This window comes from Pempheris klunzingeri, chromosome 16 (assembly GCF_042242105.1).
Source record: "Pempheris klunzingeri isolate RE-2024b chromosome 16, fPemKlu1.hap1, whole genome shotgun sequence".
Lineage (NCBI taxonomy): Eukaryota > Metazoa > Chordata > Actinopteri > Acropomatiformes > Pempheridae > Pempheris > Pempheris klunzingeri.
The window spans coordinates 10,828,144-10,842,218 of NC_092027.1; the positions used below are offsets into that span (position 1 = coordinate 10,828,144).

Genomic DNA, 14,075 nt, shown 5'->3' on the forward strand with positions numbered 1-14,075 from the left:
ATCTGTATGCTCTTCTCTTAATAACTGTGGCTCTGTATAGACTTTAAATGATGCAATCCATATTTCAAAGGATTCTGGGCTTACAATGGGGATGACAGTCTGTTCTGTTGGTGTGTGACGGGCAGTGCTGAAGCTCTCAGGGATGTTCGGGCTCTGGTTGTCAAACACACACTCCAGCTGTGCTCTGCTGCCCACTGCTGGTCATTTGTTTTACTGCAACACTTGGCCTCGTGTTTCAGGCAACTTTGTTGCAAGGAAACTACCCGCAGCGAGCGCGCCAGCAGCAAATATGATGGGTACGGCCTTGGTGATGCCCACAAATGACTGGAAGATGCTGATGCCCAGGACGGCTGCCAGCTTACAAAGTGCATTCAGGAAGCCAAACGCTGTGGTCCTGAACACAAGACAAGAGGGACAAACATTATCACAATGAGGAAGGTCAGCAGTTGCAACTAAGAGGAGGATATTTAACTATTATGATCATTTTTAATGTTTTTTGTTGTAATTTGTAGCATGATGAGTCAAAAGTGGTAAATATTTTATATATTGTATATAAAATTTAAAAATAAATAAAATAAAATCTATGAGAACAAAATGCTATGTTGTTTTTAGTACTTTTTATTGTACTGCTAGGTGTTTACTGTGTCATGTACATACAAGTGCCCGATCCACATGGATACAAAAACACCCAAGATACTGATGCAGTGGTGAAACAACACTTGTCAGACAAGACAATAATGTCTTGACAAAAACATGATACTACTTTCATCTCTGTCAGTTAAATATGCAGCTGGAGTCATCAGCCAGGAAATTGCTAGCCTGGCTTTGTCTAAATGTAACAAAATCTGCCTACCAACGTATATAAATGTCATTAATTAGGGTTTAGCCCCATTTTACACTTCAGTTTTGTATGGATTAAACAATCAAGGACTAATATGTTCATTAGCAGGCAGACTTTTTGACCTTTGAACAGAGCCCAGCAGCACATGAATGTTTCCCAAAATGTCTATAAACTCATTTAATTAACTTTAAGACAATTTGTCATGTGACAAATTGCAGTTTTAGAGGAGAAACGTTTTAGAAAATTAAAATGCCTCTGGGCACAAGCACTGAAAATGGCTCACAATTGCTTTTAAATGACTTCATTAAACCTGCCAGAGCTCTTTAACGTGGGATCTGGGCGGCCGTAGAGGGGTCACCTCTTGAGCTACCCAACATACACTACTTACAAAAAGTTAGGGATATTCGGCTTTCGGGTGAAATTTCAGGATGAACCTAAAATGCATTCTAACCTTTCCAGGTGAACTTAATGTGACCTTCTCTAAACCTTTGAATGCACATGTCCAACTGTTCAGTGTTTCAGTACTTTTTGCACAAGTTGCTGTTCTCTAACAAGAAGCTTAACAGCAACATTCACAACAGGTTTGATCCATGAATCCACCAATACATTTCCTGCTTCAGTTAGAATTGGTATTTAAACAGTCCTCCTCATCCTGCTGTTCACATTCTGACATCATGAGACCAAGACGACACCTAACAGTTGATCAGCAGCACCTCAACACTGGAGGCTTCAAACAGGAAGTCCTCAGACGGAGGTGTTCACTGAGCTTAGAGGGTCACAGAGTGTCATCAGGAGGTTGTAACAGTGATACAGAGTGACTGGAAGAGTCACAGAAAGGAGAGGAGTGGACGTCCTTTGGCCACATCCATATTTATTGAGACACTGAAAATGTTTTGTTGTGGTATACCCACCACTGTTGTTAGATTTTCTTTCAATAGATTGTTTAAGATGAATAAAATTACCATTGCATGCTTCTACTTAAATGCCCTACTTTCATGATATAATATCACTGTCGCATTAACTTTTTCCATTTTCCATAAATTTCACCTGAAAGTCGAATATCCCTAACTTTTTGTGAGTAGTGTATGTAGTCGAGGATGGACTGCTGTGAAATTTAGGTGTGTGCTCTGCATAAACACAAAGTGAGGAGAAAAGGCAGCACCCCAGAGGTGAGAAACAACAAAAAAATCACCTCATGTGCTCGTCCTTTGGGTACATTTATTTGCAGCCAGTAGGTTGACAAATCTGCTGATGCATTTCAGCCTGAAGCCTTAATCAGAGCATGTATGGGGTGCAGTGAGCTCTTTTTAAGAGACACATCATGTGATCACTAATCAACGGAAATAATTGCACCTGTACACCTGCAGAAGGAGCCTCTAGTCACGACAAAAAGAAAACTAGATTGAATAGAATATGTAAATGTATTTAGATACATATTAAATAAAACATTTCAAAATGTAATAAATACATATTAGAAATAAAAATGCAATATATTTTATCAAGAAAATCAAAATAACTAATAAAATTCTATGTTGCATTTTCACCACTGACTCCCGACAATCCCACAATTCAGCAGAAAATCAAGAATCAAACAATGAGTCGGTGCATCTCATGTTACCTTTTATCCGAGGGGTAGAGCTCCACTGTGATCACATCCAGGGCGTTCCACGAGGCGATGCTGATGCCACCAAACAGGCACAAGAGGGCGATCATCCCTGACTCACTGTTGCCGAACATCAGGAAGAAACAGCTGACACAAGATATGACGCTGGATCCCGCTGGATGGAGAGAGGAATGACAATTACATTAAGTTAAAGACCCTCTCTGTCCATGAGGGAATTATCTGCTGTGATTAGATTTACTTACCCAGCATCCTTAAACGCCCAATTTTGTCCATTAATAGAGCTGACACGATGTTGCCAGGCAACACCGCCAACGTGCCAAGGAAGTTGACAAAGTATATCATGTAGGCATTGTTGAAGTCGTCACTGAAGTCGAGTATGCAGCCCTCCTTGTTCTGGAGAAATGTGCTGTTGATCAGTTTACAGTTGATAAACCTGTATTTGAACAAATCTGATGACAGAGAAAACGTGTTATTGTTGTGTAAGAGAATCAGACATTCATGAAGACTTCAGGAATTAATGGACATCGACGAAAATGACTGCTTAATTTCTAAAAATCCTACTTTTATCCCCTTAACTTTTTACAGTATCATTTTCAAATCTCAGCCAAAATCCAAATGAGAGAAAAGAGGAGTTGTTCAAAAAGTGTCAAAGTGTTGATACACTCATCTAAATCACCATGAGTAGTTACTGTGGCCTTTCAGCAACCTTTTGAGTTTTGCCTCTCAGGCAAAGCAGGCTCCTTCAAAGAGGTTATTAAGGCTGCATGCAGCCTAAGTGGATGTCTGGAGACTCATCAAGAATGAAAAATGTACTATCAGTGACTAAATAATGTAATATGTGCTTGTAATCTCCCAAAAGATGCTGCAAGTGCATGTCAATGAAGAAATAAGTCAGTAAAGGACAGCATTACAGGGTTAAAGCACTAAATATACAAAGATTTACTCAGCATTAATACTTCTCTGGTTACACAAGCATCGTTATTGAAATCATGATGAGCATTTGATTGAGCATTATGTCTTCACTGAACAACATCTGCATAAACATCAGCTGTTCAACAGTTAAGCCCTGTGTATCTCTGCATTACGCTTTATCACAAATGACAAATTCAGGACTCATCACTGTTCTCTGTACCAGGAGGCTGGACGGACAAGAAGAAACAGCCATTTCCTGTTATTCATTTATAAAGCTCTGCGGTTGAAGCTTCCAAACTACCTAATATCTTTTCTCAAATATAAATCGAATAAGTACAGCACACGATCCAGTAACAAGTTAACCTTAGATACCCTTCACGCACGCACTTTTTAAATGGAACGAATATCTGATGTTTTCTGTGATTTTTTGTAACTGTCATAACTGTTGTAAATTTAAATTTCTAATTTGTCTCATTTTGTTTTGTTCTGTTTTGCTGTTTGTGTTTTTGTGAATGTTTCTTGCTCTGAGGTCTCTCTTGGAGGAGAGATCTTAATCTCAATGAGACCGCTTGATTAAATAAAAATTAGATTAAAAAAATTAAATAAATGTGACTGCATTGTTCTTCCCCTCCAGCTCCAAAAACAAACCTACGTACGCACTTGCATAAATGATTAGTTTTCCTAAAACATGGAAAGAGGGAATTGAATGATCTCTCAGGGAAAAAAAGGAACCAGGACATTTGCACAGCCACCACACAACCAATCCTCTCTCAGCGGCTGTTTTTAATCTAAATTCCCCTCAGGCAGAGGCTAAACATAAAAACAGCATCCATCACTATGAAACTTTTTTTTAAAGAAATAACAGGAAAAGAATGGAAAAGATCAGAGGAGATTGCACAAAATACACGATTAGATATTCTGATGACAAAGCTGAAACTGCCTCTGTACCAATAACCAATAACCAATAACAGTTTTATTAAAGGAAGTCAGCCATAAAAGTGGTGAACCATCATAAAATTTTAGATGCACAAATGACATTAACATAAAGGAATGTGTGGTTGGCTTCAGGGATGAGAGGAGATACTGCTGCTGTAAAAGCTGCAGTGTGAGTGAAGATGTTTTCAGCTTTAAGTCTTACGTCAGCAGGGAAACTGCCTCTCTAGTTTCTCTCACTGAAGCACGAGCAGAAATCAAAACCATGCAGCAAAAACCAGACAGCAGCTTCTTCATAAACAAACTGAGCTCTAAATGATCTTTTTTGTGCACGGTTACTCATGTATATGTATATATATATATACAAGAAATTCGCATATAAATTAGCTATGGATTCTATAAAGTAAGATATAGGTATGGTGGTGGCTGTGGCAGACATGATTGATGAGACACTGAGATGAGGGCATGATATCTGTGCTCGTATCTATTCATGCGTTGGTTCTTATTGTCCAATTGACAAATTCTTACATCTGTTTTTTCGTAACAGCTCACCCCATCTGCTCTCTTCTGTCAAGTGGGCTGAGCTGGATTTGTTTACGTTGCTGCGGCGACAGTTCTGCAGCAGCGTAACCCAGGGATACCAGCAACAGACTGTTTCTATGGTTGCAGTCCTGCTGAACTACTGTGTTTTATCCTTTCTCCATTTTTCTGTGTAGAACAGTATGGTGGGCTTTACAAACTGTTTATCCACAGTATCTAAAACTAATGCAGAGCAAATTTTCTCACTTTAAAGCTGCATTAATCAATATTTTATAATGATAATAAATCAAATGGGTATATGTAATGTGAAAGGAGAAGCCCACATATAAGTGTCACTCCACTCTGCTGTTCTCCTGAGCTCTACATAGCGTTTTGGTGTCTTTTAAGTCATCGCTTTGGTTTCACAGCCAACAACTTTATTGTTTTGGCTCTCTGTTCTCATCAGCGTTGTTTCCAGATGCAGCATGCAGCTGATTTTCAACAAAGATGCTCTGATGAACGCGAGCTGCTCAGTACCAAAAGGCAGACAGACAAAGTTAGCAAGAAGTTGGTGAATTTAGCAGCAACAGAGCCTGATATTGTCCTCAGGAGGTGGTGGAGACCAAACTAGAGCTAAAAGCAGAGTGCTGAGTGGCCAGAAACACGACTTCAAACTATGTTACTCCATGCCTGCTGGAAGTGTAAACAGCCAAATGTTTGCTAACACGATCCCTATGGCCACATTTTAAGCTTATGACGTGCTATAATTGTTGTCTTTGGCTCGTTGCTCTTTCCCAGAAGTGGCTGAAAAATGTATTAATGCAGGTTTATACTGAATACGGTTGTTGGGACAAAACAATCTGAAGACTTCACCTTGAGCCTCAGTGCTTGTGATGGAAATGTTCCACTTTTTCCTTGACATTTTTTGGACTCATTAAACTGTAATAATTAAATGCAACATATAATTAAAACTGGTGATGGTTTTCTGCTTATATTTACCTGTGTTATAGAACAAACTTGCAATGAAGGTGCAGTTTCTGAAGAAGGTGTGTGTGGAGGTGATGTCCTCAAAGTAGCATTCCTCAAACACAGAGTCTTCAAACACCATGGACTTCATCTTCAGGTTGTGGAACCTGGAGAAGGGGTCGCAGGTTACGTATTGTACTGTGGTTTTATTCTTTACTCAAAGGTAAAACAGACTATCTGACAAAAACTGTAGCTCACAAACTGACTTACTTGTCATTGAAGTAGTGTCCTTGGCGATGCACTTGGTTTTCCAGGGTGAAATTAAAAGTGACATGCTTCACTTCTTCCTTGGTGAAGGTCTTTGTGCGTGATTCATATTCCTGCTTTTGGATGTACTTGATCATGTCTGGGAACCACACCGTCAGACCGTAATAGCTGCAAAGGTTTTGGAGTCAGAACAGATGAAATAAGCCTCTAAACAGAACGTGATTCACCACATAGCAAAGGTTTTATGAGTCTTTAGTTTACCTGAAAGACATGGTGAACCAGACAGCCATGAGCATGAAAGTCGTCCGCTTATATTCTGGGCTGAAGCAGGCAAGAATATTATTCTTTATCTGCAATGTGGGAAAAAGAAAACACCAATTTTTGAAAAAGAAATCAGGGAGACTGGATTTAAACTCTTCTCTTCTTCTTCTTCTCGGTTAATTTGTCAGATTAAATTATTTTTAACACACATTGCATATGCTGTTAGTTTAATCTGGTGATCTTGCAGTGTTTCAGTTTACATTTCTGAGCAGTAACAAGCTTGTAGAGCTAAAATTAACTTGCAATGCAATGCTGACACTTGAATGCAACACGACAGCAGTCAGGCTGTTTTTCCAAAACGTAATCCTCCCTAAGACTTTTTCATAGACCCTCTTTGGCGTCCACATGAAACTACATCTTTACGGCTTCCGCGGTAAGAGTGGAGACTTTTCAGTGGGCATTAAGCGGGTGGTGCAGGAGCAAATTCAGAAAAAAGTGGAGGGTGTAGGCGTGTAGCAGAACGTAGGCTGAATGCAAATTAAAATCAGGCACAAAGCTGTAAAGTTTCTGCCTGGAGCAAAAAAAAACAAGTTTGAGCACAAGAAAGTCAAATACAAACATGAGATTTATGTTAATGATTTGGTCACTTATGCAAAAAATATTAAGAAATAAAATATTACCAGGAAAAATGTACATTATTTGTGAGTCTTAGGAAACAAATAAATCAGAAATGGTCTGCTTATAGATATGGCTTTAAATAATAATCATTTGTTGATTTTCTCTGATTTAAGTCACTCACAAAATCAAATGTAAGTAACGAACACAAAATAATTAATAAGAAATGCTGCCCACGCCTCCCTCCACACTGTTCATATCCACTGATGCCAGCTCCACTGAGGCCTTCGACAGGCATGCCCCGAGCTGTGAAAGGCCTCAGCCTGACACTCTGGTGCAAGAACTTTATATTTAAATGAGCAGTGAACTAAATGGGCATAATCTCAGGGGAGTGTTTTATATCATGTTTTTAAAACAGTTTTGGTTGAGAACTCTCAAACCCCCACATTAAAGAAATCATTTGCACTGTATGTGACAACATTTTTTAACCATACAAGTGTTTTTCCTCCTCAGCGTCACTCACCTGTTGGGAGAGGCTCATAATCTTCAGTCTGTAGCGCTGCCAGACTGGGGTGTCGGTGCCAGTGTCCACCAACTCATCCATCTGTTTCACCGTCTTTATTGTGGTGACCTTGGATGAAAGAGACACAGTCCTTCAGAGGCCTTCACACAGATGTAATGGACTGAATTTTGGTTTTCTTTACACCGTATTCGGAAATTCTGAAAAGGCCTCCTCAATCTTATCAGCTTGTCTGACTTTCATTTTTGGAAATGCTAAGCCTAAGTGTACCTGTAAAGGCAGGGTAAGCAACTTATTATAATTCCACCTGCCTGTCTGCCAATTCACCTGATTACCTGTGCGCACACAGCAAGTGCACTTATTGCACATGGCCGGAGTCTTCCACAAAAGCTAGCGAGCTAGGTGCTCAAGAATACCATGGGAATGTCAGAGAAAGTGCAGGCAAGATTTGAGTCATGAGTTTCCCTATCAAATTTTGGCTACTGTGCATCTTACATTCAAATCTACAATTTGGGGGGCTGTGGTGGCCAACCAGCATCCCCAGCTGGTGTAAAATGCCCAAAAACCTCATTTAAAAAACTGTTCAAAAAAATGTTCAATGAGTTTGATGGAAGTATTGTAAGGTATGGTTTGATATAACAATATTTTCTCACAGATACTCACAGAAAACACTCTCTCTGGGTATCCCTTTGCGCGCATGTTGGTGTCGTGAACTTGCTTCAGGATCATCCAGCCTTCATCATGTTTGCCGTTCTGTTAAAGATAAATGTCATAATGTGAAAAAAAATGTCCTGTTATTTGTTTGAATTCATCCAGGAAATTATCTTTACTCAAGAGACATTTCTCTTTTGACTTTGGGTGTTACGTTAATAACTCATACATCAGTGAACGCAATAACTCATGTGTGATTAAAACCAGCTCATAATATCAGATAGTGACTAATTGTCAGCGAGCACATCTGCTAACCTCTAGGTAGAAGCGTGGGCTCTCTGGCATGGCACTGAGGGCAGCGATGGCCGCAACAGAAGGAAACGCGCACACTAACACAAACACACGCCAGCTATGGAACTGGTACGCCGAGCCCATCTGGAAACTCCATCCTGAGAAGATAAAAATAGAAAAAAACAACACAAAGAAATGAGCTCACACCTTACACTTTCCCTTCACCCTGTGAGTGAATGTGAGTCAAGTCAGCGACAGAAAAGGTCAGACAATCAATCTTTATAAAGCACAGTTCGGCCACAGCACCTCTGTGAAGACACTTGCTAGTAAACAAGCTTAAACCTACATGATTTCACCAGCCAACTCACCTTGAAATACACTTATTCACTTTCTGGTTTTATTTTTAAGTGAAATAAGGAGATTGATACCATTAAACCAATTTCCATTAAATATGCAGCCTGTTAGCATAACTTAGCATAAAGACTTGAAACAACTATCCTGGCTGTGTCCAAAAGTAACAAAATCTGCCAACTAGCAACTCTAAAGGTCACTATTTAGCACATTATATTTTGTTGCTTTATACAAACAGTACAAGTGTAAAAACCATAATTCACCGTTTTTGCAGTATGGTGTATGCCAGACTATTTCTTGGCTGAGCACCATGCCTGGCAACTGCTCAGAGCCAAAGATAATAAATAGCAAGTTATTTAGTGATTTTTTCGGTAAGCAGATTCTGTTACCTTCAAAAAGAGCCTGTCTTAATGCCTACCCTTTTCCAGCCTTTATGCTAAGCTAGGCTGTAGCCAATTGGTTTCGCCCACTCTTGGCAGCTTTTGGCAAGAAGACAAATAAGTATCTTCATAAATTCAGGGATAGATTACTATACTCACCATAATGTGGGATTATAGCCCAGGCCATGGCAGAGGCGTATATTCCGCCAATCATCCAGAACATGCAGAGCCAACTGAGGTGCTCACCACGCTTCTCTTGGGCCAGAAATTCAGAATAGAAGGAAAACACGATGGGAATTGAGCCACCAATCCTGCAAAAAACAGAAACCAACTGAGCCCAGAGTTGAACTGTATTTTAGAGCAGAGAACAGATTAACGGCACTGTTTACTTACTTAGAAATTACAGGTAAATCTGTCTCATGTTAAAGATCCTGAAACACCACTCTGACCTTTAATTTACTACACTGGTTGTGTTGTTTGGTCTTTACAGCTTTAACATTATTTGCTTGGGTTACTCCACCAACGTGGCGCATAGCTAACTCACAGAAGCTCTGTGGGAAAGTGATTTATTTGACCTGAAATGGATTTCAGCATCTCAATTTGCCACCTCACCAAACCATAGCAACTGCTATTTTTAATGATGCAAAGACTCAGAAACACGTTCAGTGTTCAGAAACATTGCTGCATGCTGGAAAACTGAAACTCTGCAATTAATAGTAATTATTCTTCCACTGTTAAATTCAGAGTGGTGCAGTTGGATGTAGAGCACTGATTTATTTCTAGTTACTCCTCTTCATATCATAGCTTCACACCACTTATTGGTTAAAAATGAGCTTTTACAGAAATACATTATAGAAATGTATTATTTGTGTAATTACATTATATTGCTTATGTAATTATGTTAGTATTATGTTCATGTTAAAACTCATTTTTGAGTTTGAGTGTTTCTTAAGTGTTTTTCTTAGCCGGGCTGGATTGTACTCCAGCATTAGAGTGAAAATGACAAAGCAGAACTGAATACGTGGATTTTTAAAAATATATATACAGTATTTTTCAATTTACCCGACACCTGAGAGGAGCCGGCAGAACAGAAAGGTGCTGTATCCCTGGACAAAGGAGGAGAAGAAGGAGAAGATACTATTGATGGAGAGAGAGATAAGGAGAGACTGCCGACGGCCTATCCGGTCAGCCAGAGCCCCCCAGAGGAAAGCCCCAACCATCATCCCGAAATATACAATCAGACCTGTGGACAGAGCAAAGGAAATGAAACTGTTACGAGTGTAAATACAAAATGTCACAGTTTGGTTAGTTGTTTGCAGCGAGTCTGCCCTGTCTTTTTTTTTTATTTCTGCTGCGCTTCTACTGTGAGGTTTGCAGGTTAAGTCTGCTCACAGCTGGCTTCTCAAGACAAACAAACATGAGCAGCAATAAACCTCTCCTCTTTTTAAAAAATCAAGCATTAATCTTTATTTTTCTCAGAGTCCACAAATATCATGAAGAAAACTAAATAATTAATAAGCCCCAAGCACATTCTTTACTGAAGATGTAAAACTTTAAAAACACTTCATAAATATATTGTTTGATTTAGTTTCATGAAACAGCTGGGCACAGCAGCTTTCAGAAATTGTTACTTAAAGTGCTGTAAATAGTGTATATGTTGGGGACTATTTTCAGTTGTGGATTAATACTCATTTAGTGCTTTACTATATACAGCAGAAGGACAGTGTGATTCAAAAGGTGACATGATTCTTTCGTAGAATCAATTCATTGTTGGTTTTAAAGTTCTAAGAAATAAAGAAAAATATAGACTATAGACAGTTTTTTTAAAACTACATAAAAATACATCATGATGCAGCCGAACTAGAACCTGTACAACGTCACTTCATGTCTTACCTAGCATGCTTTTGTTAGGTTCAGACAGGCACATGTCCTTCTCAGCACTGGGCAGGACAAACCCGACCACGAAGATCTCCACGCCATCTGCCATGAGAGCCAGCCCCAACACAAAGTACAGGGTCCACTGGAACTTCCCGTGACCACATTCTTGTAAAATGGTCTCGTACTGTTGAGCCAGCTCTTCCTGGTCCTTCCTCCTCTCCGCCTCCGACACTCCAATATCTCTGAACTGCTGAGCACCGGCCCTCACCGAACCCGGACCTCCTGCAAGGCTGCCCTTGCCTGAGTCAGCCCTGGGAATGCCTTGGTATTCCCCCTCGTAGATCTCATCATCCTCATCATGACCCTCTGTGGAGTCACTGTGACCGCCCTCATCGTCATTGGCAGCCTGGCTGTCTCCGCGGTAGTATCCTCCATCCTGGCTTCCCTGCATGGGGTAATCATCATCATCATCCTCTTCAAAACGGCTGTACGAGCGCTTGCTGTACTCATCAGTCATCCGATCCACCGAACGGCCGACCTTCTTAGATGCTTGCCGCTTGACTTCTTTGGCAATGTCTTTGGCACCTTTTATGAAGGCAGTCCGGTTTTGGTAGCCGTCCTCCATTTTAAAGAGGTTCGGAAGATCCAAAGGTGGTCAAAGATTTAGTGGAGAGGCCACCTGAACGTGCCGGGGCTTCAGTTTGTTCAGGATACACCTCACAGATGTGAAGAGACTCCCTGAACACTGACAACAGGCTCTTCTTATGTCTGGGGAGAAAAAATAATGGAAATATAGATTAGCTAACCTTGTGTTTTTTTCCGCTATCATTCAGGCATGTAGTGGTTTCATGGAAAGGCCACTTGGAAACATCACTTCTTGGGCACCTGGATCTATGGCCGGTATGATATAACTAGTGAAATGAAGTACCATTTCTTGTTGGAAAGTCACTCAAATGACTACAAAGAGACACTCAGAATGATGACAATCATGAAAAAATCATCAAAGACGTGAAAAATGATTGAAAAGAAATACAAAACAACTATGAAGTTTATCTTATCTTATCTTACAAAGAGACACAGAATTACCATAAGGAGATGGAAAATGATTACAAAGAAACAAGAAACGACTATGAAACACAAACACGCAAAACTATCACAAAGACACTACAAAAACTGTGTTGTTTGTAGTAGTTTTGTGTCACTCTCAGTCTGGGTATCTTGTGCACATGTAAGAGGGGCAGCCTTTCACATGTGTGTGTCCCAGGGTCCCGTCAGTGACGTGTCTCCAGACAGCACCTGTTGCATTTCCATATCTAGCCAGCATGTGTTTGCTGCTGAGTCACAGATGGGTCTGAGTGGTAACTGCAGGGCGAGGCATCAAGCCACGAATAGTGAGAGTGATTTTTAACGGATGCTTGTTGGAGCGGAAATGTCCGTAATGGCTCAGTTCAAGTTCATGGTGAAGAGCTTCAGTACGTGACCATGACTCTAATGTAATATGACTGAGGTAATGCTCCAGAATCCGGAATAAATTAATGTCAATTTTTATGTCGTCATCCCATAACATCCCACGTGTTAACACCTCTTCATTATTTCTTTTACAGTTCTGCACTAAATTTGAGCAATTAAATGTCAAGTTCTGAAGAATCCAACGAATTATACTTCATGGATTCTTCAGCTAAAACTGCAAAAGCCGCTCCTTAATTGAAAAAGTGGACAACTGCTGATTTAGAGGAGGAGCTGTGTGCTGAAACAAATGAGGCTTGAAATTGAGAAAAAGAAGCAGAACACTGATGTCCATTTTACCTGTCTGCTGCAGTATCACATCTCCTTTTGAGAAAGGGACATTTATAAGGCACTGACTCGCGTAGTTCACTGACAACACCCACATCCATATGCTTTTGTATTAAGACACGACGAGCCTCAGGTCGCCGTGCCATAAAATAACATGTCACTTTGATTTTGTGGCGCAGTGAAACAACAGACATAGAATGAGAGACATCACCGCCACACTTGCTTCGACCGCCGTTGCAGAAACACGGTCTGACAGGTAATAATGGGATGACAGAGCTCCAAATGTCTGCCAGGTTTACAGTATATACAGGGCCAGGATTTCAGTAATACTGATGTCAGGGGTCGTAGCCATAAGAAGAAACCTGTGAAATCTTCTGATATAAAACTTGCTCCTGGTTTTCTTCATTCACCTGACTGTTAACTTAATAATTTCTGTTAATTGTATCTCCCTGCAAGCCTCCTCCACACTCCCACAATGAAATCAAAATGCAGGGAAATTAAATCCCTTTTCTTTATTTCAATATTCTTGGGTTAATAAGAGTCACATATACAGAACATATTTAGATTAAAATATACAGGGTTCCTACACCTTTTCCAAAGTCAAACTCAAGCACTTTACAAGCATTTTTAGCACGCATTCACAAGGTTTTCCAGCAGATTTAAGCACTTTTCAAGTATTTTCAATGCGCATTTTCAAGGTTTTTACGGCACCTAATAGTAACCTAATACCTAATACTCAAATCAATTAGGCTTTCTCCAACATATTTATTTCCTCATCTAAAAAGCAAACTATTCAGTCAGATAGTGATTTATTACATTAATGCACTTTATTCAAAACTACTACCAACTACTTTCAAACCTTGAAAATACCCCATTAAAATACAAGCATTTTCCTGGATGTACACAGTATATATTACCATCTGCAGAATATACACCTGTGACTTTGTTCAGCCACACAGGTGAAACCAAATTCTTGTTTATTTAGAGGTGCACTTAGGCCATATGAGGCAAAATTTCTGCTAGCAGTACATTATATTAGTTACGTTTAAAAAGACTGACGTTTTGGTTTTTATGGTTATTTATAATGGTTTTATACTCACAGTTACCTAAGGTTAACAGTATACCCATGCCAGCATCTGTATCCCGATTAAGGCATAAAACACGTTTGATTTGGTTATGTTAAATTTAATTCAAACATCATCTCCAGTCATGAGGCCTTCGCTGTCAGTGTGACGAGCAGATTTACTGGCAGAGATCAAAGGAGCCCCACAG

At 39.9% G+C, this 14,075-nt stretch overlaps 1 protein-coding gene across 1 annotated transcript; it reads right to left on the reverse strand.

Annotated features, from left to right (window-relative positions):
- Positions 1-210: 210 nt before the first annotated feature.
- On the reverse strand, positions 211-11,698 carry LOC139215436 (synaptic vesicle glycoprotein 2A-like). Its single transcript, XM_070846403.1, has 12 exons — positions 11,025-11,698; positions 10,194-10,374; positions 9,291-9,442; positions 8,425-8,558; positions 8,122-8,211; positions 7,462-7,569; positions 6,324-6,412; positions 6,066-6,230; positions 5,829-5,962; positions 2,708-2,914; positions 2,460-2,619; positions 211-394 (listed from the first exon to the last, which is right to left on the reverse strand). The coding sequence occupies exons 1-12, from the start codon at positions 11,632-11,634 to the stop codon at positions 211-213; spliced, it is 2,214 nt and encodes a 737-aa protein (XP_070702504.1). The 5' UTR covers positions 11,635-11,698.
- Positions 11,699-14,075: the final 2,377 nt, after the last annotated feature.